The 27,876-nt window shown below is 38.0% G+C and overlaps 1 protein-coding gene across 1 annotated transcript; it reads left to right on the top strand.

Annotated features, from left to right (window-relative positions):
- The first annotated feature begins 423 nt into the window (after positions 1 to 423).
- On the top strand, positions 424 to 27,876 carry LOC127649350 (NAD-dependent protein deacylase sirtuin-6-like). Its single transcript, XM_052134405.1, has 8 exons — positions 424 to 575; positions 2,576 to 2,703; positions 10,581 to 10,763; positions 15,280 to 15,339; positions 16,117 to 16,212; positions 17,660 to 17,740; positions 24,236 to 24,359; positions 26,658 to 27,876. The coding sequence occupies exons 1-8, from the start codon at positions 510 to 512 to the stop codon at positions 27,135 to 27,137; spliced, it is 1,218 nt and encodes a 405-aa protein (XP_051990365.1). The 5' UTR covers positions 424 to 509; the 3' UTR covers positions 27,138 to 27,876.

The following is a 27,876-nucleotide window of genomic DNA, read 5'->3' as shown; positions in this document are numbered from 1 at the left end:
GTTAAACAACATTACATCACACCATGTCACATTTATTACTGCCAGGAGGAGAGGAAAAAAATGTTAATCCACAAATAAACACATGCCATGACCTTGGTAGTACTCAAAGATCCTGTAAACAGCACATACATCAACAGTCTTTACTTTTCTATTGGTACTAACCTAAATAGCAAATATATAATTTAAGATTTATTTAAAAGCTACAGAGACAATGGGCTTTTTGTTGGACAATTTACATTTATATATGCGAAATGTAACTAAGAAAATTATAAAATGAATTAAATATGCCTCATTTTTAACACTGTTATCATACTTCAGGCTTCTGAAGCATCCTCAACCTGCACAAACTATCACTGACGTCATACGGCATGTGCACTAGAGCTGCACGAAGTACACACATTCTCAATGACGTCACCTGCCGGAGCAACACACAGCACCGAATGAACGGTGGAACAAACTTTTGCTTTTAAAGATTATTTTTAATTTACCGTTTATTCTGAAAGTGGATCATGTCGGTGAATTACGCCGCTGGACTCTCTCCGTATGTGGATAAAGGCATCTGCGGCCTCCCTGAGGTGACGTTTTCATATGTTGCACTTAGCATGCTATCTGGATTTAGCTTCGATTAATGTTGATTATCTTCTTTATAAACATATTTTAATCTTTGGTGCTTTACATTTTTTGTATTAAAACCAGTATTTCATCTCTGTGAATGCACATGGATAAAGAATAATACGAAATAGAGACAAGTGTGCCTCGTTTGTGCAATTTTTGCCGCTATTAATGCAAAGCAAATGATAATATTTATATTATATCAATATAAAAATGCTGATATAAAACATTTCAGCAGATGCTGAAATCTCGACCAGATGAAAAATACTAGGATAGACATAAAACTGTTCTTTTAATTCTCTCAAATAAATAATATAAAATCAAATAAATGATTCATGAACTGGCCAATTAATTTAAAGGGAAATTTAAATTAAGTTTTTATAGAATTGTTCTGTAGTCTATACAGTATTTAACACAATTACATCAGAAGCATCTGTAATTAAATTACTTAAAAATCCTGAGTAATCACTTACTTTACTTTTTTCAGTGAAAAAGTAATTTAATGACTGTAATTAATTACTTAGAATGCATTACACCCAAAACACGTGCTGATATAATAAAAATAAATATGCCACTGAAGGGCACAATACATTGATTTTATCATGGTAAAAGGGGAAAAGGTGCCAACATTACGATATAAATAACCTATGCTCAATAATCGATGATCACAATTAGCTCTTCCGGCTAATAATAATATAATATAGTGTTATATTGAGCACTTTGGCAAGCATCATGTCACATTAAAATGGAATTCAGTTGATTCAGCGCATCCAATCAGATTGCAGAGCCAAAACTATTGGTTTTATAATTGGGTGTTTCTTCAACTTTTTGGCACTTTTAGCCATTTACATTTCTAGAAAGTAAAATTCCATTAAAACATTTGTATGTAACATAATATGTATCCTAAATACACACAACTAAATTATACTTTCACACTTTTTGCATAATTTGATAAAATTACAGCTTGATTGGAAATGACTGCCAATAAACCTATTCTGATCACAAGTGATATTTACTAAAGGTCGACCGATAGTGGATTTTGACGATACTGATAACTAAGGTGAATGGAAAAGGCCAATAACCGATTAATCGGCCAATAGATTTTCAAATCGATTCATAGAATGTTACAACATTTCCTTAGTCGGCACAAACATAGAGGTCAGAGTCCAAAATGAATACAATCCCAGATGCAGTATATTTTTCAACCAAAATCCCAATTTTAATCAGAAAATACAAGAGATTTTTAACACTAAAAAAGCCTGAAACACAACAGGGACTTTTATTTTGAAATGACGTAGACTTTTCAACTCGTAGAGAAACTTTGTAAAGATAGTTGTTGGTAATTTTTGTATTTTTGTTATGTTTTTATGTGCTGACAGGGATGTCTTTGCATGCCCTCACTTTTCAGAGGAACACGGAGAAATAAATTATAAATAAATATCGACAGCAATCGGCATAGATTTTTGCAGATAACCGATAGTTCCAAAAAGCAGCTATCGGCACAGATTAATCGGTAAAACTGATATATCGGTCTGCCTCTAATATTTACCTTCTTTTTTTTCTTCAAACACCACTCATAATTCATCTCAAGCATGCTCTTCACTGACACTTGTCATATATAATTATAAATTGTGCAAAGGATTGCCTGGCTGTTGCAGGGATCAAATGCACAACAATACAGCATACCACTGTGATTACTGAGAAAAATTCATGAAAAAATGTGGAATCGTAAAATAAATCCAGAGCAAGTTTAAAAGGAGGGGAATAACTAGACCTTTAAAAGATGTATAAGTATGGCAATATGCCACAATTATTTTAAACAGTGTATGAAAATGTTTTTGTAAAAGTGGCAATATGTGACAGCAGCTGTGCTGCTTGTCAGTGTGTGTTTGAGACTGTTTGCCAGACTTTGCTTGTCATGATTCAGGACAGTGTCTTGACAGTCACATCTGTGTTTTTGCAGGTGTTTGACAGCTCGGATGAGTTGAAGAATAAAGTGGAGACTCTGGCGCAGTGGATCAGGGAGTCGCAGTACATGGTGGTGCATTCAGGAGCAGGAATCAGCACATCCACAGGAATCCCGGACTTCAGGTATCATACACACCTCACAGAGGGAAAAGGATACATGAAACTAGCTCAAATTGAGATGCATTTAAACATATAATGAATATGATAATGGCAGTAGTTATTTTATTAATATAATAGTGGCGATAGTAAATGTTTAACTAGGCAGAATCTACACCATCAAGCAAGCATGAATTTCCACAGAATTTGAGCCCCCATCATGCATAAAATTCGAACATTTCCTGCGCCTTGTGCGTTTAGTTACTAAATATTTTTGCTAATTTGATCATTCTTTCATCTACTGATAAGAGTGTTGTACTCTCAGCTCCATTTAAAGGTGTCATGAATTGGATTTTTATTTTATTTTATAATGTTCCTTGTGGTCCACTTATAATGTACTTGTGATTTATTATAATTTTTTTCAATAAAAGTAGTCATCATTAAGGAATAATTGGTCATTTTCTATCTAGTTTTTGTGCCTGATTCAAATGCTCCATTGTTTGGGGCGTGTCCATGAAGACTTCAGTGTAAACGCCCACTGCTATGATTGGGTAACATCGTTTTGAAGTCTAAATATATTGATATCAATACTCCTTAGGTGCATCTGTGGTAATTGTGCCATCATGCCAACAGAACAAGAAAATATATGCTTCTTAGAGATCCCTGCGCATTTAAACTAATACACGAGTGTCTAAAATCACTAGGATCAAATCAAATACTCAGTACACATCTAACAGTCTATAACATACAAAGCAAAACAATTAACATGGATATTCACACTTGTTTGTTGCGACATCACTGTCGGGTCCAATATAGTTGCACTGCATCAACTTCTAATTTAAGTCTCTGCAAAGCCTGATTCGAACTGTGTCTTGTTTGTGAAAGAACCCTCGGTAAAATTAAGCGTCTTATCGACGCGATCCGGGACTTCATTAAAAACAAACATCAGCCACTCTTCCTTAATGTTGGGATCCTTGTGAAGCAAATGCAAGTGATCTGGTTTCCCACAACCTGGCACTGCAATTTTTTGACATCTTTGTGGCCATCATGACGCCTCCTGTTGCTCCAAAACTAATCTCACTGCAACCGTAAGACTGGTGAGTGGGCCTAAGCAGTGTCAACGATCAAGTAGGCGTTGATCTGTTTATGCTCTCTCAAGTGGAGACTGTTCTCGCAGTTCATCTGTATTATGACAGAGGGCGCTCATGCTCAGAGCATAAATCACTGCAGTAGCAGGATGAGAGCTCACTCAAGATTTACATTGGACAAGAGGATTATTAAGAGGATAGTTCACCCAAAATATTTAAAGACTGTTATTAGCTATAGGGGTCGGCAACCTTAGGCAGTCTTTCGGCCCATTCAGAACTGTCCGCATCAGCGCTGACATTGATCAATCAACAGTCAATAAGCTCATTCGATTAGATTATTAATGACCATGCAAATTGCTTTGGTAGGCAAGGGCATAAATGTAGATGTTTATAAAAATGTTCCAACTTATGCAGTCGTTTATTTAAAAGTGCCCAGAAATGCATTTATGGTTTCCACCCTTATCCGTAATCATCTGGCAGCCCTGTAGATGGAATGAAGGAGGAATTTTCTGTCAGATTTAATCCTCGAGGGATAACTCAAAACCTCATTTTCTCAAATCCTGTTTTGGCTTAATGTTTCTTTGACAGAGAAATAAGCAGTGTAGTTACTAAATATCTGATTGGTTATGTCTAAAGTTCACGTTGCAAAATTATATCACAAAGGAAAGACGAACAAAGAATTGGATGTCATTCTTCAATTATTTAGGGTATTAAAAATCTTTGACAAAAATAAAGGCTGCTGCTTCTAATTGGGTCTAATTTTATTACAACAAATATTACATTTAGTTATTTAGCAGATGTTTTTATCCAAAGCGACTTACAAATGAGACACATAGCAAACAATGTGTCATACAAAGTTTAACAACATCTGCAGTATAGGACTCCCAAGTTCTCACAGTGGTTGGAAAGAGACAGACAAGGATTTCTTTCTGTACATTAAGTTCAGGTTAAGTGCAGTTGTAAGTGCAATTAGTGTGGGTAGGTTAAGTGCTCGTGGAACAGATCTGTTTTCAGCTGGTTCTTGAATGTTGAGAAGGTAACAGCAGATCAAGTGGAGGTTGGAAGTTCATTCCACCACAAAGGAGCAGAGAAACTGAAAGATCGAGCCACTTTGTGATGGGACCACCAGGCGATGCTCGTTCATAGACCACAGAGCAGAGTTGGAGCATAGACCTTAAGAAGTGAATTGAAGTAAGATGGTGCAGTTCCATTGGCTGTCCTGAAAGCCAGAGTCAAAGCCTTGTATTCGATGTGTGCAGCTACAGGTAGCCAGTGGAGTTAAATATTAACATGTTCCATATTGTAGGAATGTACTGTAGAATTTAAATATTTTTTTCCATTACAATAATGAAATTGATATTTTGTTTGAATTACAGTAATGAGAATTTGTGAAGAAAATGTGGTTAATTGTAGGGATGCACTGATGTATTGGCCGCCACTATTTATCGGCCAACTACTGACCAAATAAAAGCCATTGGCAAATCGGTATTAAGCATGAAAACACCAATATGAAAAACCGATGGTTCATTTATAATAAATTATCATCACACTTTTTAAAAACTCTGTCAATTTAAATGCACAATCCAGAAATAATAATAGCCACAATATGAAGAAGGGTTGGCACTCCTGATAACATGTAACATTTCATTTTTAATCATTATCTTTCTCACATTAATGAGGAAAACCCATTGTTACAGACGGGATAGTTGTGAAAGTGGCACTTGCCTATACATGATGAGGTTAAACTATCCAAACGCTTTGAAAACTGCAAACTTTGACTTCCTAGACGTTGGTATGGTATCCAATTAAGGCTGCATGACTGATCGATTTAAGATTAAAATCACAATATAATATTGCGCAAATAATAAAATTTGAAAAGATGCATTTAAAAATAGACTGCATTCTGTACTTCAGTCAACATTGTGTAAGCAAGCGGCGCCCTCTAGCGGTGTGTATGGCATTATGTATTATACTAGGATAAAGAGCAAAAGGAGCATTTTGTTCCTTTGGTAACTTTCTTTTTCCATGATCTGGTTGACATTTCTGTGGAATTGCCCAACGTATGCCTACAATTTGTGATGTTCTTATATATACAGTTCAAACATGTAAAACCTGAAATTTTGTTGTTTTGAACTGCAAAAACAGAGGTCCACAAATTTTTTTTAGAAGTACAAAATCACTTTTTTTTTTCGCATCAGTCATCATGCTATGATATATATTTATTTTTTCAGTGTTTTTATCTTTTTATCTTTTATTTATCTTTATTTGTGACTCTTTTAAAAATTTTGGCCTGTCATGTTCAATGGAAATTACATATTGTTAGAACAGTATAAAGGTTTGGTACATCTTTGTACGTTTTTAAAACACAATTCCTGAGCAAAAAAGTGATCTGATGACATAATAGAGTAAGTAGCAAAATATCGGTATCGGCCAATAGTTTTGTTTTGTTAAAATTGGTATCGTACCGGCATTTTTTTTTTATATCGGTGCATCCCTATAGTTGTCATGAAAACAATGTCACAATGCAAAATTCTTAACTTCTTTTGATTTTGGAGTGAAATATGACATGTTTTGACAGTTTTGGTGTGATTCACCCATTTTCACATTTGTTTACATAATACCTTTCCATAACGAGCTCTTCCTATCTGACTCTAGTACTCTTCCTCTTTATCCATCCAAACAAAAGCACTGATGTACTGTAGTAGACTGCATAGAGTGCTCTGGTGTGTGAAAATCCCATCTCATTGAAGTTCATGATGTGCGTGTGTGCGCGCGTGCAAGTGAGTGAGTGTGCGAGTGAGTGTGTGAGTATGCGAGAGAGAGAGAGAGATGCTTTTCCGTGCCACTGAGCCAAGTTGAACTCATTTCACTTTGGTTTACTTTCAGATTTGTGTTTGAGCAACAAATATATAATGTTTTATGAATTTTTGAGCGGATTTAATTTGATTCTCCCTGCAGCTAGCTTGGCATTTTAATTAATTAGAGGGTTAGTTTGCCCAAAAATTAAAATTTTGATGCATAATTTACAATGCGTATGACTTTCTATTTTCTGAATTCTTTAAGGTGAAGTGTTGAAGAATATCCTGGCCACTCTTTTCCATATAATGAAAGTTTTTCACTGAAAATCTTTACATTTGCAATAGGCTGTCCTTGGTGTAATCATGAGTGTGCAATATTCGAGAAGTAGTGGTGATCTGTGAACAAATCATGCTTTTAAATCAAATATTTTTAATTAATCGATTTATCAAGTTCATCAAACCAGTCTTAATGATTAATTCAGGAATCTGACTGATCCGATTCTTGAGTTCAACACACTGACACAATGATCCAGTCGCAGCGGTTACTTGGAGCTCACTGGCAGAGGAGATTGTCCGTAAATAACTACTTATATTTTAGGAAGTTCTTCACACAAAGCTATCGTATGGCTTCAGAAGACTTGGAGAATAGCACACGAGTCATAAGAACCTCTTTTATGAAACTTTTATGGTGCTTTTTTGCTTATGATAAGTACTCGTTTAATTTCATTACATGGAAAGTGCAAAAGTTCCACAGAAGAAAGAAAGTCATACAGGTTTGCATTGACATTGAGGGTGAGTACAGGTAAATCATTTTGGAGTTAACTATTCCTTCAACACCTTGCATAGGGATTTGTGTTTCAGATTGTTTTGATGTCATGTTAAGTAAAGCCTGTTCCATTTATTCTCGTTCTTTCCTTCTGCTGGTTTTCCATTCTTCTGGATGTCCCCTCTTCGTCATTCCGTCGCCTCATCTGATGTGTTATTGAAGAGAGTGCATGTGATACTGAGGGCTCCTGCGCATTTTCCTTCTGTGTTCTAGATATGAAAATTTCATAAGAACACTGTAAAGGGGTTAAGATGGGCAAGGAGGAGGCGAGAACCGGCTTGACAATATAAATAATAGTTTAATGAAGAACTGAACCAAAAGACACAAACACATTCACAGGTGTTGGGCAGCTGCCCGTAAATCTCTCTGTTGCACTGCCGTCTCCAGACGGCCCTTATCCCTCGGATATCGAGGGATAAGGTCCCTCGTGTGCGGAATCACGACCCGGCTACGCTCTCCGCCCTGCCACATCCGTCCTCCCCCGTTCTCTCTGGCCGGGAACCCCCACTTTCCTGGGCGTGCCTTGTGCCCCGTTTGCCATCAGGTCATCCCCGTCTACCTGGATCAGGGGAGGGGACAAGCGGAGGGTAACAAAAAAATTATATGGCACCTACACACCGTAACGGCGATCGTGCCAAATTAACAAAACCTTTGAAAAGAGAGGGAAAAGGCCAACATGGAGAGGTGAGAGGGAGAAAAAAAAAAAACACTTACTTGCCAATGTGCCGTAGCTTGGTCCCCAGCCACTCCTCCACCCTCTAATGGACGACAGCTGCGCCTCCCCAGGCATATCGGAGGCAGTCCTCCAGCCCCTGGTGGACAGAACACCCCGGCGCATTTTTGGTGGACGGTAGGGGTCTCCCCCTCCCCTGGCAGCAGTAACCGCTCCAGGCTGTTTGTTGGGAGCCCGTCCTCCCCTCGCGGTCGGTGGCCGTTCCTCCGCTTCCAGGCGGCCGGTCTCCTCTTGGGGATGGCCGCTTCTGCTTCTTTGGGGTGGATGGTAGCGGCGAGAACTCCACAACGGCGCATCCCTCCTTCTGTGTTCTAGATATGAAAATTTCATAAGAACACTGTAAAGGGGTTAAGATGGGCAAGGAGGAGGCGAGAACCGGCTTGACAATATAAATAATAGGTTAATGAAGAACTGAACCAAAAGACACAAACACACTCACAGGTGTCAGGCAGCTGCCGTAAATCTCTCTCTCTCTCTGTCGCACTGCCGTCTCCAGACGGGCCTTAACCCTCTCGGGCTAATCAGCCCAATTAGGGGCTGGGTGTGCAGAATTACAACCCGGCCCCGCCCTCCACCCTGCCACAAACACCCGTTTATCAAATCTTGAATATTGCTTCTATAAGTCAGGTAGGGAAAACCACTGTACATGTGTAACTGGGAAAACATGAAAAAGCAAATAAGATTACAAGATTTCAGAGTGTGTGTGTGTTTGCATGTATATATATATATATATATATATATATGTTAATGGAAATGTCAGATTGAAAAATACCAAGATTCATGCCTACAGTGCTCTTGTTCAGGTGAATTTGAATCCTTTTGTGTAAATGGCTCAATTGTTATGGATCGTCCCTCTTTGTAAATCCATCATCAGTTCAATATGTTAAAAAGTGCACTTCTCTCCTGCTGTTCTCTGAAATAAGCAAAACCCCATCTCTGTAATCCCGAGATTCCAATCAACTCAGGCCAGGAGTGCTCACGGAATAACATTGGGAGAGACAGGAAAGAAAGTGTAGGGGGAATGAAGATTACATTTCTTTCTTTCTCTTAATTCCTCTTCATGTTAGTCAAGGTTTCTTGCACCAAACAAATTTCAACACCTGGGCATATAGAGAGTTTCCACGGTCCAATCAAGTGCCGCTAAATTTTTCTCTTGTACATTTACATTTACGCATTTGGCAGACGCTTTTTATCCATAGCGACTTACAGTGCACTTATTACAGGGACAATCCCCCTGGAGCAACCTGGAGTTAAGTGCCTTGCTAAAGGACACAATGGTGGTGACTGTGGGGTTTGAACCAGTGTCCTTCAGATTACCAGTTATGTGCTTAGACCACTACACCACCTTTTGAAGCTCCAAAAAGCACATAAATGCAGTATAAAAGTAATCCATGAGACTCCAGTGGTTAAATGTCTTTAGAAGTGATTTTATAGGTGTGGGTGATAAACGCGTCAGTATTTAAATAATTTTTTGCTATAAATCTCCACATTCACATCTTTAAGTCACACGTGATGCCTGTTTAAGTGAAGGTGGAGATGTATAATAATAAAAAAGCCAAGGAGATATTTTTTTCTAAAAGAAAATCACAATTTGTCTTCAGAGGAAGAAAGTTATACACATCTGGGATGGCATGCGGGTGACTAAATGGTGAGAGAATTTTCATTTTTAGGTGAAATATCCCGTTAACTTACATTCTTACATTCTATGAAAATGTTGACTTATATACTGTGTGTGTATATATATATATATATATATATATATACACTGATCAGTCACAACATTAAAACCACCTACCTATTGTGTAGGTCCCCCTCGTGCTGCCAAACCAGCGCCGACCCGCATATCAGAATAGCATTCTGAGATGATTTTCTTCTCACCACAATTGTACAGAGCTTACAAACTCATTGTACAATGAGTTACAATAGACTTTGTCAAAATTCCCAGCCAATCGCATGTAAGCCATTGCTTTATAAGTCTGCTCACAATCTAACAAATTGCTGTTTCAGTGTGCGAACACGGCAACCTCCACCACCCACCACCACCAGTTTAGTCCCGTCCTGCATGGGGTAGGCTCCTCGCCCCTGCCTCCTATCTCCAGCAGGATATGATAGTTCCGAGTACAACTTCTTCGGACCACCAGACGGGGCCTACGCCAAAGAGAGACATTACCTTTCTGTTTTATATTCATCAAATAAATGTCATCTTAAATTTCACTCAAGTCTGCGAGTCATCCTTATAGAACTGAACACCTGTACACTGGAATTTACTAACAGGTTAATTATCTCAAACACATACTTTTTGGACTGGCGAAGGAGTTTTGAGTTCTGAAGACTGTGTTTTCAAAAGATCATGGACAATTCAATATGACTCTTAAATGTTCGAACACAACAAACCTCTATACTTGTGAGTGACAGGAGGCTTTTAACAATAGCATGTTTGTGATGTGTGTATTTATCAGAGGCCCTAATGGAGTGTGGACAATGGAGGAGAGAGGAGAGACACCTCACTTCAACACCACTTTTGAGGAGGCACGTCCCAGTCTGACTCACATGGCTCTACTGCAGCTCCAGAGAGCAGGATACCTCAAATACCTCATCAGCCAGAATGTAGACGGACTTCACCTACGCTCAGGCTTCCCCAGGTGATCACACACACACACACACACACAAATCACATATTGCTTTTTCCAAAGAAATTGGTAATTCTGCTAAGATGTTTGAGAAACACATCTTATCTCAACGCAAAGTCTAGAGTCAGTTCCTGCATATCATGAGATGATATCAAAGAGCTATCTATCACTTTTAATATTAGCCATGATTGGTGTCTGTGCATATCAGTATGCATAGGTGCTATCTATGTTGGGTCATTGGACCATTCCTCAAGTTGACATAGTAATTTAGCACTCCTTGATCTACGCCATTAGGTTAGCTTGTAATTCCAAGTTAGCTGATCAACCATCAAAGAAAATATGGATAACTGCATTAAAAAAATCCAGTTGTGAGCAAAGGCTCATGCCTGGTCCAACCACTAGCACAGTTTCAGTTACCGACTCTGAAAAATTGAGCACCATTCAAGATGACGTTTCATCTGCTGCAGCAGGTCCCGTGACAAATCATTTGTAAAGTCAGTAAAGTTTGCTGCGATGCCAATGACACGGATAGAGCCTGACACCAGTTTAAATTGACGCTTCAGGGTTGAGTGGATGGAGAATACACCTGACTAACATTCGACCAGCTAAGGGGTAAAGCACAAGGGATGCACTTCTCGCAATAGTCACTTCTTTGCAGTTGCTCGCCAGGCAGGATCAAGCAATCTGCGGACATGACGTCTTTGATTCCAATTTCACACAACTGATAAAACTACGCCCTTTGGACAACGAGTCTCTCGCCAGCTGGCTTAAAAGGAAAGACAAGTTCAAAGACCTATCGCACGATGTTCTATATGAAATCAAAACGCTTGCTCTTGACTTTCTACGTCAGATTCTTGCGGACATCCGTCAGGCAAGACTGTTCTCTATAATAGTGGATGAGACTGCAGACGTTGCTCAAAGTGAGCAGATGAGCATCTGTCTGAGGTACGTTGACCAAGATCTAAACAGTGTTGAGGATTTTGTGGGATTTTATGAAGTTAAGTGCACCTCTACTGCCACTTTGTTTGCTGTCTTAAATTATGCTTTATCCAGACTGGGCTTGGCATGGTCTGATTGTAGAGGCTGGTGTTATGATGGGACCGCAAACATGTCTGGGTGCACCTCTGGGTTACAAGCCCACGTGCGAGATATTCAGGACGAATCCATGTTTATGCATTGCAATGCCCACAATATGAACCTTGCTTTTCAAAATCAAATCCATGTTGAGATGTCATTAATTTAGTAAAGGATCTGATAAACATGATTTGGGAATCACCAAAAAGACTGGCATGGTTTAACTCCTTCCACACTGGTGGAAGCAGCCTGCGCCCGCTGTGCCCCACTCGCTGAACAATGCGAGTTTGCAGTGTTAACTCTGTGCTTCAAAACTATGACAGTTTGATGCTTTATTTGAGAGATTTTGTGGAAAAACAAACAAACTGGGGAAGTTTTTCTTTTATTTCACATTATACCTGCTAGTGGATGTAATGGCACCAATGGAAGAACTTAATGCAGCCATCCAGCGCTCGAAGCTGTCTCTCTCTGATGTGAAAAAGAACACTGATGTTCTGTCAAGCCAATTGATTTCTAAGCGCAGTGACATGTGCTTTCACTTGTTCTTCGAAATAGTAGTACAGGGTCCATGCAATTTCCCCACTGTAGCTGACCCCAAACTGCCCAGGACACAGCGACGTATACCCCCATGCAGATTTCATGATGGGTCCACTGAGGCAAAGGATTACTTTCAGAACCTGTGTTTTGAGGTACTGCACCACTTGTGTAAGTCAAAGATTCACATCTGAAACGTTTAAACATGTTGAAAATACAGAGAGCAAGGTGGTGGCTAAAATAAATGGAAGGACCTCTGCCCTTGAATTAACAGGCACTATGATCTCCAGTAAGAAAGTCAACATGGATCGGTTGGATTTGCAACTTGGCATGCTTGGCGACATATGCAAAGCACTCAGTATCACCATCTGCTCAATGAATGACATCAGGGAGTTTTTCAGACATGAATCTGAGTTAAGAGAGCTTTTTAGCGAGCCAGTGAAATTGATTGAGTGGTTTTACATGTTGCCAATCACAGCATGCTCAGCAGAACGATCATTTAGTGGTTTTGAAGACCTTTTTAAGGACCACCACAGCCCTCAAAGACTAAACCATCATGTCATTCTGCACACACACAAGGAGAGAACAGATCAAATTGACATCAATGAGTTCATAGACCGTAGGGAACATAGGAGTACTGATGCCAAGTTTTAAGGTAGGCCCAATTTTATTGAGAAAAAAAGCTTGAGTTACATTGATATCATTGATATTTATATTGATGTTGCTTGACATGAAATATATAATAGAACACAGACGATGCAATAACCAGAGAAGAACCTCATAATTAAATTGCCAGCCCATTAGTGGCCACTAACCCACTTGCACATAGACGTAGTGCATGCTTGTACGAAAATATCAAAGCTTCATGCCATGAAGCATTGCAAATGGCATTGTCAAATCCAAAATAATGGTACAACATAACATTATGGCTTGCAGCTCCTTGAAACGCATCTCATCGCTTAATCTCAGCACTCATGGTAGGTGTAACTAGAGATGAATTGGATTTTTTTCTTATAGTGTTCTGATTACAGTGACATGACTTTTATGTGTGATGTCAGATCACACATAATTTTTTAATTATTTTTCAGCTCTTAATTTTTCCTGTAAGTGAATGTTATCAGCTTGTATGGCAAGATAATGTAAGTTGGAGCTCCGTTGGGCATCTTGTTTACAGACATGCACACACACGTATACAAATACAGTCACACACAGACATGAGAGATGTAACAAATAAACTAACTCAAAGGTACTACTGTCTAAAGGGGCTGTAAGCCTCCTCTTTGGCATGGCGAAGCTGTCTGTCTTTTCCTGTGAACCATAGTTTATCATTGTTGAATGATAAAGCCCTAGTAGGGATGCACATGTCCTCACAGAAAATGATATATGATATCACAGTATTTGTGAGCTCGTCCAGGTCTGTTGCTGCAGCTTCAAAAACACTCCAATCAGTGCAGTCAAAGCAGGCTTGTAGTTCCAGTTCTGCTCATCTTTACAGTCCTTACAACTGGCTTTGTTGATTTTAATTTCTGCCTGTATATCGGAAGAAGATGAACCAGACAGTGATCAGAGAGTCCCAAAGCTGCACGTGGGACAGAGCGATATGTAACCTTTATGGTTGTGTAGCAGCGATCCAGTATATTCCTGTCTCTGGTGGGACATGTAATGTGCTGTTTGTATTTGGGCAGTTCACGTGTGAGATTTGCTTTGTTAAAGTCCCCAAGAATAATAATGACTGAGTCCGGGTATTGTTGTTCTGTGTCTGTGATTTGATCAGCCAGCTGTTGCAGCGCTAAGTTCCCAGACGTGTTTGGAGAAATGTAAACACTAATAAAGAGTTAATAAACAGCGCTTCCAAATTAGGACAGCACATCCTCTTTAACGTTGTTACATCTGTACACCAACTTTCATTGATGTAAAAGCATGTTCCACCGTCTCTCTTTTCCCCGTTAACTCCGCGATGCGATCCGCTCTGAACAGCTGGAAGCCTGGCAGATGTAATGCGCTGTCCAGAATGGCTTCACTCAGCCAAGTTTCTGTGAAGCACGATGCAGCAGAGTTTGAAAAGTCCTTATTTGTACGTGTGAGGAGATGTAGTTCGTCCGTTTTGTTGGGAAGTGAGCAGAGATTCGCTTGATGAATGCTCGGCAGTGCTGTTTAACCTGCGCGCCGGCTCATTTCCCTCGCCTGCGTTTCGTAGCCGTTTAAACAACACAGCTGCACCTAAATTGTCCAGCAAAACTGAATCTGAATATTCAAAAACCGGGAAAAGATTATCTGGTATGTGCTGCTGAATGTTCAGCATTTCGTCCCTGGTAAAACTGACTGGAAAAAGATTACTAGGCACTGGACAAACAAACAAAAATAACAAAAGAATTGGAGAGCTCCACACCGAGGCGGAAATCTGCGGCGCCATCATGACATTTTTATTTATTTTTTTAAATGCAAAAGGTTTATGCGGATTCAGAACGCAATAGGAGGGTTAAACTGGTGGGTTGTGTTCAGTTACGACACAAGAACCGATGGTGTTTTGGCATCAATGACGTCAAACCTGGCACAATTCACCTTCTGAATGCAAATGAGATTTCAGAGCCTTGGCAAGAGGGAAGCTTGTCAGTGAATAACAGCTTCTATATGTTCCTCGCATAAATCTTATGGCTCCAAGACTTGCGATAAAGCATACAAATACTGTTAACAACATGTAGATACTTATTGATAGACATGTGGTCACTATGAACTGTTGATTTATTGAGAAGAAGAGCATAAACATTCAAAATATTGGAATAAAGAAAGTAAAGTAATTAAATATAACATTGTTTAAATTTGGTGGGAAATATACCTTTCATATAATGCCTCATCTTTTTCTGGATTATAATTCAATTTCTTTATTGGTTACGTATCTCTCTCTCTCTCACTCACTCAGGGATCGGTTGTCAGAACTCCACGGGAACATGTTTGTTGAAGAATGTGAGAAATGTGGCAAGTATGTAATCCATCTCTTTGAACATGTTACATGTTAATAAAGTCTGTCTGCAAAAGTCTAGACCAAAAGAATAACTTTGTCTTCTGCTGTAGGGTAGGCTAACAAGAGACATTCATAACCATTTTTAACAATGTTGCTATGTTACTGGTTGTTAAGGGATAATAATGGTGTGCGGAGAGAGAAACAAAAATACTTCCATTGATTTATTTGACCAGCAGCATTTTACTAAATGCCAAAAAAGGGTTTAATCGCTGATATTAATCAGTGTTAAAAGGATAATTCTTTTATGTTGCTCCAAAGCCATATGACTTTTTTTTCACTACAATGAAAGTGAATGGTGTTCCACAGAAGAAAGTCATACAGGTTTGGAACAACATGATGGTGAATAAACAATAACAGAATTTTCACTTTTGGTGCTTTAGTGCGCACTTCATCCTGAAGTATAGTTCCACCAGTGCTGTGTGGAAAAGTAGTTAAAAATTAAAATGAAAGAAAAATGAGTCTTTGATGCTATGCCCTGAAGCTACATACATTTACAATTTCCAAAAACAAGAAACATATTTATTGGGTTTTATTTTCCCAGTGGAGACTGTATGTTCATTGACTGGGTGACATATTGATGTCATTGTATGTGCATCAGAGCGCTATGTATATGATTTGAGGATGCTGCACTTTTGATCGTATAACAAATTCTTTATCAAAGGCGTAAACGGGTCGTCCGCAGGTTTTGTTATTGGCATAGCAATAAGCACTTTTGCCGTGGGCAAAATTTTTCAGGCAATATGTTCGCGACACGGTAATTGGAGTGATGGGGCTGAAGCCGACCGGACGCTTCTGTGAGGAGATGCGCTCCAGAGGACTCCGATCTTGCAGGTAATTGCACGTTTTTAAAGAGGAATCGACCTGATTCTGTGTGTGTGAATTTAAAATCTTAAATGCATGGATAGTTCACCCAAAAATAAAAATGGTCTCAATTTACCTACCTTTATGTTGTTCTAAACCCGTTTCACTTTCTTCCTTGCAAACACAAAAAACAAAATGTTTGGCATAATGTTTGAGACTGACAGCCTCAGTCACCATTCACTTTTATTGCAAGGAATAAAAAGATGCAATTAAATGGAAAGGTGACTGAGGCTAATATTCTGTCTAACATCTGTTTTTCTGTTTGCAAGGAAGTGAAATGGGTTTTTTAATTGGTCGAGCCATTTGACAAATCAGTCTGATCCATTAGCGAACTGTTCAAAATGTGAATAGTTTTATAAAATCATAATCCAGTAATCTCAAATGACTGGAAGAAGTTATTGAAAATCATTGTTCAATTAATTTAAAGCCCCAAAACTAAATTTTGATTTCATGGGGTCTTTAATACTGACGATGATGCACTGATATTTGTAGCTATTTGTAACTTGTCATGGCCAGTATTGGGTGTAATCCAATTACAAAGTAATTTGTTACTGTAACATAATTACTTTTTAGTCCAAAAAAGTAGTGTAATGCATTACATTTTAAATTATTGTAATCAGATTACAATTATTGACTTTCAATTACTTTTGAAGTACATTATAGGGGTTTGCTCATTTCTAATATATTATTTATGTAGAATACATGAATTATGGCCAAATGAGTCATCGTATGACTTGTGTGTAACAATGAACAACAAAGAAATATAGACATTATTTTGAATTTGTTGAGCTGAAATGTTTTAGAAAGTATCTTAAAAGTAAAGTAAGTAGTAATGGGATGACTTTTTCAGCAAAGTAATCTGATTACTATTTTACGTAATTTGTAGTGGATAACCATTTTTAAGTAAGTCACCCAACACTGGTCATGGTGTCTTAAAAAGACAGCACTCATGCCGTGAAATGCTAAAAAACAGTTAAGCTTATCAATGCACAAAACATCCATCTGAGGCACCTGTACATAAATAAACAATTTAATAAAATAGCTAGGATGAAATAAAAGAACATCCTACACCCCTTAGATTTCTGAGCAAGTCATGCCTGTATACGAATACCAAAGTCATTATTTGTTTATTCTACACGCCCAACAGGACCCGACAAACCTTCGCTTAGTTTGACTTTATTTGATTTTATCATTTGAAGATGTATGTATTGTGCTAAACAGTTGCTCACTTTGCACTTTATTCCCTGTTAATGTGAGTAAAGTTTGACGCATATCCATTGCAACAAACGTTCTTTGTTTCCGAGTCTCAACTCCCGACAAAATAACCATTTGTGAACCCTTGCGGTTATCCGAATGTTACCGTGCACATCCCTAGACTCACCTTCTCTCCATATGCTTGTGTGTGTGCTTCGTGCAGAGGCAAGCTGATCAGCACTATATTGGACTGGGAGGACTCGCTGCCCGACAGAGACCTGAATAGAGCTGAAGAAGCATCCAGGTAAGAAAGATAAATATCCAGAGAATAACACTTGAACAGAGAAGAATGGATATGCTTCTGTTGAAATTTATGGAAGCATTTCTTAAATAGAGCCACCAGACTTTCAGAAATATGCTCTGGTTAAGCTCAAGCACTTCAACTTTATTAATTATGACTTGATTGTTGACGAAATGGCAACAAAATGTAATGGATGTAACAGTGGAAATAAAAAGCTTAAGTTAGCCATTGCTCAATGAGGGATTGAGATTTATGTTACATGGTGTTAATTTAGATTTATGAATCATATTTTAAAATTGTGAGGACACTTATAAATATACCAGACAACTTGTTCATTTGTTATTAATAATATATTTTTGTTTGCATTTGTCACGTTTCAAATTAAAAGACAAAATCATCAGCTGAGATCAAATATTTTTATTTGCAAAGTATTTAATGTACTGGATTATCTAATACATTAAAGCAATATTGCAATACAGGATTTTCGGCCTACCTCCCACCTCTATTCATATATTTCAACACCCCCAGATCCAGTTTTATCTTGCAGCATAATCATATTACAGCGAACGTACAGCAGTCTCACAAGAGTCAGCAAATGCACTCGCATTCAATATATCTCGCTACACCAGATGCACATCCGAGCAGCGGCTGTCCTCTGGGCTTCCTCACGCTTTTAAAATCCACCACAGATTGAAGGAAAATAAATGTGACCTTGGATGCATAGTTTTTGACACTGCTTGAATGCAAGTTTTCCTCTTTATCCTGATGCACGATTGTCAGAATTAGAGTTCCTCTGTGGTGTATTGAATTAAGTGCGTTAGTGTAAACCGCTAGACTAGAGGGTTTACAATTTGCATTAGGGCCTAAAACTTCAAAGTTCTATGAGCTTGATAGTGTAAAACTTTTATTCCAAGATGAAGTAGATATGGCATGATATATTAATGACATTATTCATATATAAATACTGAAATGTGTCTTTTTAGTAAAAGTATTTGTAAAAATCGAGTTTGTAGACTAAAAAATCAGATCACATATCTTGTTATATTGTTGGATTGTATTTTTTTATTCTTTCCCTGCAATGTTATGTGATGTCGTTTTTTGTCCTTTAATATTATGCTTCTGAAAAACAAATATCTTGGCTTGATTTTGTTCTTGTAATCTTTTCATTCATGCTATTTATCAATTTCGACAGCATTACAAGTGGTGTTATTATACTGCAGCCAGACTTAATGGATATTTCTTTCTAGGGCTTGTTCTCGAAATCAGATTTCCAGATTTGATTCTGGTTCATAAGCTCTTGATTCGATTTAAAATAATATGGATATATTCAGTAATAGAGCTCAATTTTTGCAGGTGCGCAAAAAGCCGCGCTACGACCGTGCGCAACATCTTATCCGATTTACGTGAGACTGCTAATTCTAAGCGCAACTTTTGTGCCAGCATGAGTGGGAGGATTTGCGCTATCTGTGGGTGTATTCGCGCAAACTGTGGGTGTGTTGTATGTAAATGAAGTGGTGCTATTTGGCTAGGATGGTTTGCTATTTTTCTAAGAAAGAGGTCATTGCGCTAAGACGTTTCAAAAGCATGTCTGTAGTCAGCTCAGTCCACACTCAGTGTCTTCATTTGCTTTTTGGATAAAGTTAATGTCCAAACTCTGAAAATACAGTGAAACATCAAATTATGTCCATGACGGTTACTGTTTTAGCTGTTTTATTAAACAAATATTTATGAGATTTGTGTTAAAGTGTCTTTAAGTCATGGTTTATTTTTCAGTTATTATTATTATTATTATTATTATTATGTTTATATTTACAATTGTATTATTTCCCCGCTTGTTGACAAGTGATTTTTAAATCATTTGAAAAGGGGCCGGTGGAAGAAATTGGAGAGACTAAAACGTTTAGAATTGTTATGATTTTTTCTTTTTAAAAACTTCGTTATTTTGATTATATTTATGTTTCGTTTGGTAGAAGTTAAGTGCATTCTGATACAAACACCGTTAATGATTTTGATTAATAATACACATTCTCTATAATTTAACTGAGCGGAAATCCAAGTCTGACAAGAACCGCATTATCACATGCGTATAAAAGGAGTATGTCACCGTCATAGAAACAGGGCACAAAAAACGTTAGTCCATATTTCTGTTCTTCTAATTCATTGCAAACAGTCCATTTACACTACCAACTTCTATGAATGTGCCGTCTTTGTTTATATCCCTGGTGCTTGACAGGGAATAGACTATATGTTAGCACGCAGACATGCCGGAGAAGAACCTCAGAATTCAATTGCACTTGACCCAGCCCATTAGCGCTTTGTACGTGCAATTTCGCCAAACCCACTTGCGCCGAGACGTAGTGCATGCTTCACCGAAAATATAAAAACTTCCTGGTCATGCCTATTGACACTGCGTGTATGAATAATGTTATAGCACTGCACTTAGTACTAGCACTCCTAAAATAGGGCCCATAATGTCAATGTCAATGTTTTTTTGCTCACATTTGAGAAAGCAATTTGACAATTGTCAATACCAATTTCAGAAACCACAACAAATTATTATTTGACTAAACATTGTTTTAAGTTAAGTAATTATCAAAGACAAGTAAACAAAGGAAGATCAAAGAAACACATTTACAAGCAATAGATACATTTAAAAAAGAACAAAGATACAATTCTGTAAACGGTACTTACAGTATTAAGTATTCAAGTAAGCATTCAGAAATTGAAAAAGTAACAAAATGTAAAATAAAACTAAAGTGATTTTCTTTTTTGTTTTTGTTTGTTTTTTGGTATTGTTGTTTTGAAATGACATACTAGACAACGGTCTATTAGGCTGCATTAACACCACCTTTTTCTTTTTCTTTTTTTCTTAGATTCAAATACACTTTATTTTTTCTTCTTTCAACTGTTTTTAAGATGAAATCTGTTCAAAAGACAGCGGGACAGCATGCCTGCACAGATGGAACAGGATCAGAGGTTTATTAAAAACACTCAGGTGAAATCCGCATGAGGCCTAAATACCAATAAAACTCCTGATGTAGTTTTCACTCGCACCGTTTTTCACTTTTCAGTCTTCTCTCTTATGGTCTTGGGTCACTTGAGGTTTGTTCAAATAGGCTAGTTCAATCATTCACTTTTTCTTGACATTTGCTTCAGAACTAATGGCACTAATAGGGGAATTGCGAACATATCTTTCTTTTAGTCATGTATTTAAAAATAAAACATTGTTATTCATCTTAATGACTTTAAATTAATGTAGATAAAGTATTGCTTTTAACGATTCAGGACGCTCTGAACTGGATTCTTCTGTACTTTATAAAAGCTTTAAAAACATTATTTAATAAAAATAACTATTGTGCTGTCCAGTGGTCTATTAAAGAGTGTACTCTCCTTGACAGGTTTATAAAGTGAATGGAGTTCAGATCGAAAGAGTTTTTGACAACCTCAGAAACGGGTAAAAAAAAAAAAGAAAGAGTTGAATCGCAGTAGTGACGTTTAGCGAACATAACTAATGATTACTGGCTTTAGTAAGGAGGATGTTAATGGTGGTTTTACCCTTTTGAAAGGGATAAATGAGACTGTTTATTTAAAGCCCATTGTCTCTTAGCAGGAAATGCTTTTTTACCAAAATAACGAGCCCCACAAATTTGCATCAACAAAGGAATAATAAAACCTTCAGCAAATTTAATGAATTATGATGCATGGCATAAAAGATAATATTGGATGTTTGTGATTAATGGTATATTTACGATATAATGACCAACTAAAGGTTTTGTAGTTAATTGGTCTTAATGAAAGCTTGTATTACACTTTGGTGTGCTACTTGTATCACCATGTGGCTATAATGCACTTAATGTGGAAAAAGACAATTAAAAGGGCAATCTATATACTGAACAATCACATCTCAAGACACTTCCTGAATGCAGAATGAGAATCCATTTTGATGTCTATTAGGGTCAGGTGAACTTAGTCTATTGTAGACTGTCGGCATAAAGTCTGGTCCACTTTGCATCTTAGGGCGTTTTCACACTTGGACTGTTTCAGGGGTCTGAGCGTGGTTTGTGGGATTTTTGGCTCATATTTTAACAATCCGAACGATCTCAAACCCCTTTAATGTTAACCGAATCAAGTCCATCTTGGGAAGTGGTCTGAGTATGGTATGCTTGCAAATGTTTTATTGAACAGACACCTGTACTATTGCTAATTATTCATTTTAAGGTTATTAAATATGTTTAATAATATCATAAGTTAATATGTAGAGGTAATTGTACTCTTAGCAATTAAGATGGCCATAATGATGAAATCATCATCAATTTTGTGTTTTAAAAAGTGGTCTGGGTTCCACAAAAATAATAGTGTGAATGTAAAATGGACTGAGACCCTATAACGGATCAAGTGGGCCAAACAGAGATCTGAGACCACTTTCAAGGTCACAAATAGTGTGAATGCAAAGAGAACAGGGTCATTTTTCACTTTACGTTTTGGTCCATTTAAAGAGGTCTGAGTATTGTTCCTTTAAAGAGGACCCAAGTATGAAAACACAAAGAACAGTTATTCTCACCAAGAACAGCCCACTTGGACAGGAAGGGACCGTCTGACATGCCAACATGTAAAACAGCCACCCACATTTTTACATGACATTTATGGAAATTGTATGTAACTCTTAGAACTCAGAACTACCAGGTGTTTTAAAGCGCTGTCTACGCTGTTTAGCACCTGATTTGCTAAAGGAATTATGCAGATCAGGCAACGGCGCAAACTCACTCACAAAATCTGTGCTAAACGCACTTTGCTCTGTGCAATTCCTACTGAATCTCTTTAACATGCTGAAAGCGTGCTTGACTACACAACACATCTATTACGCTCTCCATCATTTTAGTTATTTGATGAATTACTGCTGCAAAGATCGATTAAAAAGATGTACACAAATGGCACTTTTCCACTGCACGTTACGGTTCGACACTACTCGCTTTACTTTTTTGAGCTTGTATTTCCACTGCTGTTTAGTGCCCCCTCAATGTGGGTGGGATTATAGGATGATCGTCATAGTTGCGCCACCTCCATTGTCGTGACATCATCTTAAACACAACCCAAACTGACCAAAACAATAACACGACCTCTAGCTGAGCTAGGTGTTACTAGCTCATTGTGCTGCATAAAGCAGTTGTTGTATGGTGATTTTACACAAGTGTAACAGTTAAATTGGCCTGGTTGTTGTAGAAGCAAGCTTTCCAGTAGCTGGTCAATTAAATAAAGTGAAGCTTTCAAGCAGAGTATAGAGTTAACGTAACAAAACGTACCATCCTCCATCGTGGACTCCAGCCGTGGACATACTCCAGGGCACTCTCTCTCACATTGCTCACCGGTCTAGATAGCGTTCATTTGGTCGAACCACTTATACTTTTCCTTGATGTTTCTGTAGTCACTTTTAATTTAATTTTATTTTTTTACTTTTCCTTACACTGTTGGTAGGTCCGGTAGCAGCCATGTGCGGCCAACAGCTGATACATTTCCTGAGAGACTTTTTCGTTTCGCTCATCGCTAACGAGTGGACCGCCTGCACCTCGTTTATTGACCACGGCGTGGTTTTGCACACAGCCATTTATTTTTACAATTCAAAAGTCACGTGAACGTGATACGGTTGTCGCTGTTGCTAACTTTAAAACTAGCGGATTGATATCGCATGTCGGAAATCCAGTGACGCTGGTAGTGACAATTCTCTCTGACCAACCAGTGATCTGCAGGATTTTGACGTCACATTTATTATTGGCTCGGCTCACTTGGAGCATCAACTGAGGTGGTACTAAAAAAAGTACCAGGTACTATCCACAGTAGAAAACCCCCCAAAAGCGAGCAGAGACGAGTCGAGTTGTACCATGCAAGTGAAAAAGCCCCAAATTATCTATTTTCCTTGGGCAGTAATAACGTGACATTTATTGTGCCGGGCAAATAGAAAAGAATTTTTTTAATTACGCGCAATCAATAATCAGCTTAATTTACACAGAAATGAAGTGAGTTTGCGTGGAAAGGAATTACAGTGATTAAAATACTCAAGATGCAACATTATTTAGCACCTGCTTAGACAAGATTACTTGTGGTTAGAGAATGAGATGCATGTTTTTGTGCCACATACAAAATTGACTACTGTTAATAGACTTTGCCCCACAATATTAATAACTAAGTGTAAACTTATGAACAGGTTAATTATTAAAGTGAATCATCCTTAATGGGCAATAATATGAGAATTACTGCAATACAGCATTTACATTTTGCTCAGAAATGTACAAACAGACATGAAATGGAGAGTGTTGATAGAATGAAAACGTATGTAAACGTATGAGCAGAACTGTAGGTCTGGTGATTTTAACTAGCTTTTGTTATTTTTGTGTGCACTATGAGTCAGATGGACCGTGGGCGAACTGTCTGAGGCTGAGAGTGAACTAGAATTGTTCTTACTTAAAATTACTAACAACAGTATTGGTGCCTCTGTTCTCACAGGCGAGCAGACCTGGCCTTGACGTTAGGTACATCTCTTCAAATTAAACCCAGTGGAGATCTGCCTCTTCTAACCAAACGCGCTGGAGGGAAGGTGGTTATAGTCAACCTACAGCAAACCAAACATGTAAGTCTCTCCCACACTCAATTTTAGAGTAATCTATACCTTAAAATGTACTTATATTGTGAACACGGAAAATATGCTGAAGCCACGTTTACAAGAGGACTAATGTAATTACATAACAAAATATCAAATCAGGTGTCATTTATTTTAAAGACTGCTAGCACAAGCACACTTTCCAATCAAAACATTTAACATAAATTGAAAAAGAGGTTTGTTAGGTTTTCAATTATGCAACAAAGTTCTATTCTAAAAGTTGCCTACCTAGACGACACCATATGCATCATATTAGGTGGCCTATTGAGTGCTACCTATGTGTGCGTACCAAAACATTAGTCGTTCGATATTCGCTAGACAAACAACTTTGACCGTTGCGCCTTATCTCGCCATTTTTTGTTTGTGTAAATTTTTTCTAGATGGAAATATTTGACCGTTGCACGACGTCTTGCTGTTTATTTATGTAAACATTCTTTAGACGAAAATGTTTTAGTGAATTGCTGTTCCGCATCTGACCATTTTTTTGGTTTTCGAAACATTTGACGATATGTAAACGTTTTGACCGTTGAACAACGTCTTGCTGTTTTTATGTAAACATTCTTTAGATCAGCGTTTCTCAACGGGGACGGTACCGCCCCCTAGGGGGCGTTTGGACAGTGTTGGGGGGCGGTGTGAACGAGGCAGCAGAGAGGGGGGCGCTCAGGCACAAATGGGGGGCGTTACTCAGAGGTACTCAACAGGCGGCCTGCGCAAAAATCTTTTCAGCTCTTCTCCTTAGCCTATGTCTTCGTCTTGCTCGGATTACTGCTGCCACTTCACCAGGAGGATATGCCAGGAGAGCCGCTTCCTAAGTTTCACATGCTTTTAAGAGGCGGAGAATTTTCAGCGCAAAATAGAGGCGCTTTCACCGGCTTTTTCTGTACATAACGCGGAATACATAATTAGGAGCATAATTAGTGCTCAGGGCTCACACTAATGACCGTAATTAATTAAAAAAAAGTGGCTGTTTTTGACGTCGTTTTTTCTTCGGTTCAGTTCAGGTGGCCGAGCTGTTGTCGTCTTTGTTCGTCATTTGAAATCAAATGACCGTTTGTAGGCTATTCAAATTTGAAGCCTAGTATATATTGCCTAATTGAGTGCGCGAACGACCGCTGCTTTTTCATTGGCCATTTAGAATTTGTTTGAAATTCTAAATACATTTGCAATACCTTTCAAACAATCCATGTGTTTTTGCATTTTTTTCCAAACACAATATTACTCAACTTGAGGCTTTTACATGTAGTTTAAATACAATAAGAAACTTCTGTTTCAGTTTTTTTACCAAAAACTCAGGCTTCAGGTATCAGTGTTGCAATTGTTTGGCTGTAATAGTATTTCTGAAGTGTTTTTTTTTTTGGGGGGGGGCGTTAAGAGGATCATGAAGAGGTTGTTCAAAAAAGGTTGAGAACCACTGCTTTAGATGGACATCTTTGAACGTTGTGCCACGTCTTGCTGTTTATTTTTTTATGTAAACATTCGCTTAAAGAAAATCTTTGACAGTTGCGCTGCATCTCACAATTTTAAAAATTTAAACATTCTCTAGATGGTCAACTTTGACCGCTGTAACACGGGTCTAACCTTTTTTTTTTAATGTAAACATTAACTAGATGGACATCTTTGATCTTAAAAGTTAAAAGGTTGGTGGAAATCTGTTTAAACTTCTAAGATCCGTGCATGACACACACACACTCTTAATTCTCGAAATTAAAACAAACTTTATTTAGAAGCTTTACAGCTGTATTCAAACATTTGTGATGGATTTTCTTTTAAGCTTATATTGTTGGTCTAACATATCCTTTCTGCCAAATGTTTTTTAAAGAGTTAATCCTATTAGTTTTAAGCCACGTTGTTATCAGCCCATGTTTGAGTCATGTTTTATTTGAAGGTTATTTTTGCTTTCTTACCTCATTTCTTCCACTTCCCCTCGACGTCTTTCCCAAATTGGATTTATTTTCGCAAATCCCATTTGAAATTCAGAACCTGACACATCTGTGGCATGTGTTGTTCCATGTGTCTTTATTTCAGGGGGTTTATCACATTCTAGCTGTGTAACATGTCAAGAAACAGAATTTGACGTTTCATGTGCAGTTCTTTGCAGCTGGCTGTTAATCTGACTGCACTGCGTTTGATCAAAGCACTTAATTAATCAAAGTAAACACCGGCATTTCACACAGAAGGGCTATAGATCACATCAGTAGTGTAAATAGTATGAAATTATCATGGTGCACATGTATCAATGTGTTCAAAGTGCTTCTTGTTTTTTCGCAGGACAAGCACGCCCACCTGCGTATCCACGGCTATGTAGACGAGGTCATGGGTCAGCTGATGAAGCTGCTGGGATTAGAGGTTCCTGAGTGGGCGGGGCCAACGCTGTGTGAAAACTCAGGTGGAGATCTGGACATCCTTCCTTATGGATCCAGGAAAAAGGAAGTGAAGACTGAGCTGAAGATAGAGGACAATAAACACGTGATACCGAAGAAAATCAAGAAGAAATCGCAGGATGATGAGATACATTTCAAGAAAGATGTTAAAGAGGAGACGAAAGAAGAGGACAAAGAAGCAAAAACGAATTCAACGTTCAAACTGAAAGATGTGCATGTCTTCAGTGACTCTCGGCCAATCAAAAGACAGAAGTCAGACTGTGAGGAGGCACATCCTTCAAATGGCTCCGGTACTTCTGCCATGAACACAATCATAGAGTCTGAAAATGTGAAAGCACAAACCAACATTGAAGCCTCCTCATCCTAGAGCCATTGTACTTGGCACACACGGACAAAAGATTGACAATAGCAAATCTCAGGAGGTGCAGACACGATTGGCTCATTCTGTATATAATACACAGGCAAGCCCATGCTCAATGTTTACATCCTGATGTGTCTCGCACAGTAAGCCTCAAATCACTCTGAACCCACATGACTTTCTTTCTTGTGCGGAACACAATAGGAGATGTTGAATGAATATCTTGGTCTGTCATTTTTGAGTGAAATGTTCCTTTAAATGCTATGGGCCCACTCAATTTTTCAAAGGGATATCGTGCAGCAGGAGGAAGTTATGTCATATGAGTAATTCACTCTTGCTGGTAGTTAGTGGACATTATATGCAAGTAATGATTTATATGTGCCAGCTGAGCATTAGTGAAATTTGGTTTTGAACTGTAAAAATCTATTTTTTAAATGATATATGGGGTGAAATATGACCCGGACATGTTCTTTACAGGTTTCGTGAGATTCATCCTTAAAGAAATCAATGGCTAAATACTTTGAAACCAGTGATGTTTGTACATTTCAGTGTGTTTGGAGAGATCATCATGAGGTTTATGTAATAATCATGTAACATTTGATGCTTCATAACTACCGAGTCTTTACAATGTTGAGATTGTGCTTTTTGTTTGTTTATATCTTTAGCTGTACTATATTTTGTTTTAGTTTGTTTTCTACTTTTTTCTTAAAGACTTGAGGTCGTATATAAACAAAATGCTAAAACTATA

Source organism: Xyrauchen texanus, chromosome 9 (genome assembly GCF_025860055.1).
Source record: "Xyrauchen texanus isolate HMW12.3.18 chromosome 9, RBS_HiC_50CHRs, whole genome shotgun sequence".
NCBI lineage: Eukaryota > Metazoa > Chordata > Actinopteri > Cypriniformes > Catostomidae > Xyrauchen > Xyrauchen texanus.
Note: the sequence above shows the minus strand (reverse complement) of the source record. Positions and strands in the feature narration are given on the sequence as shown.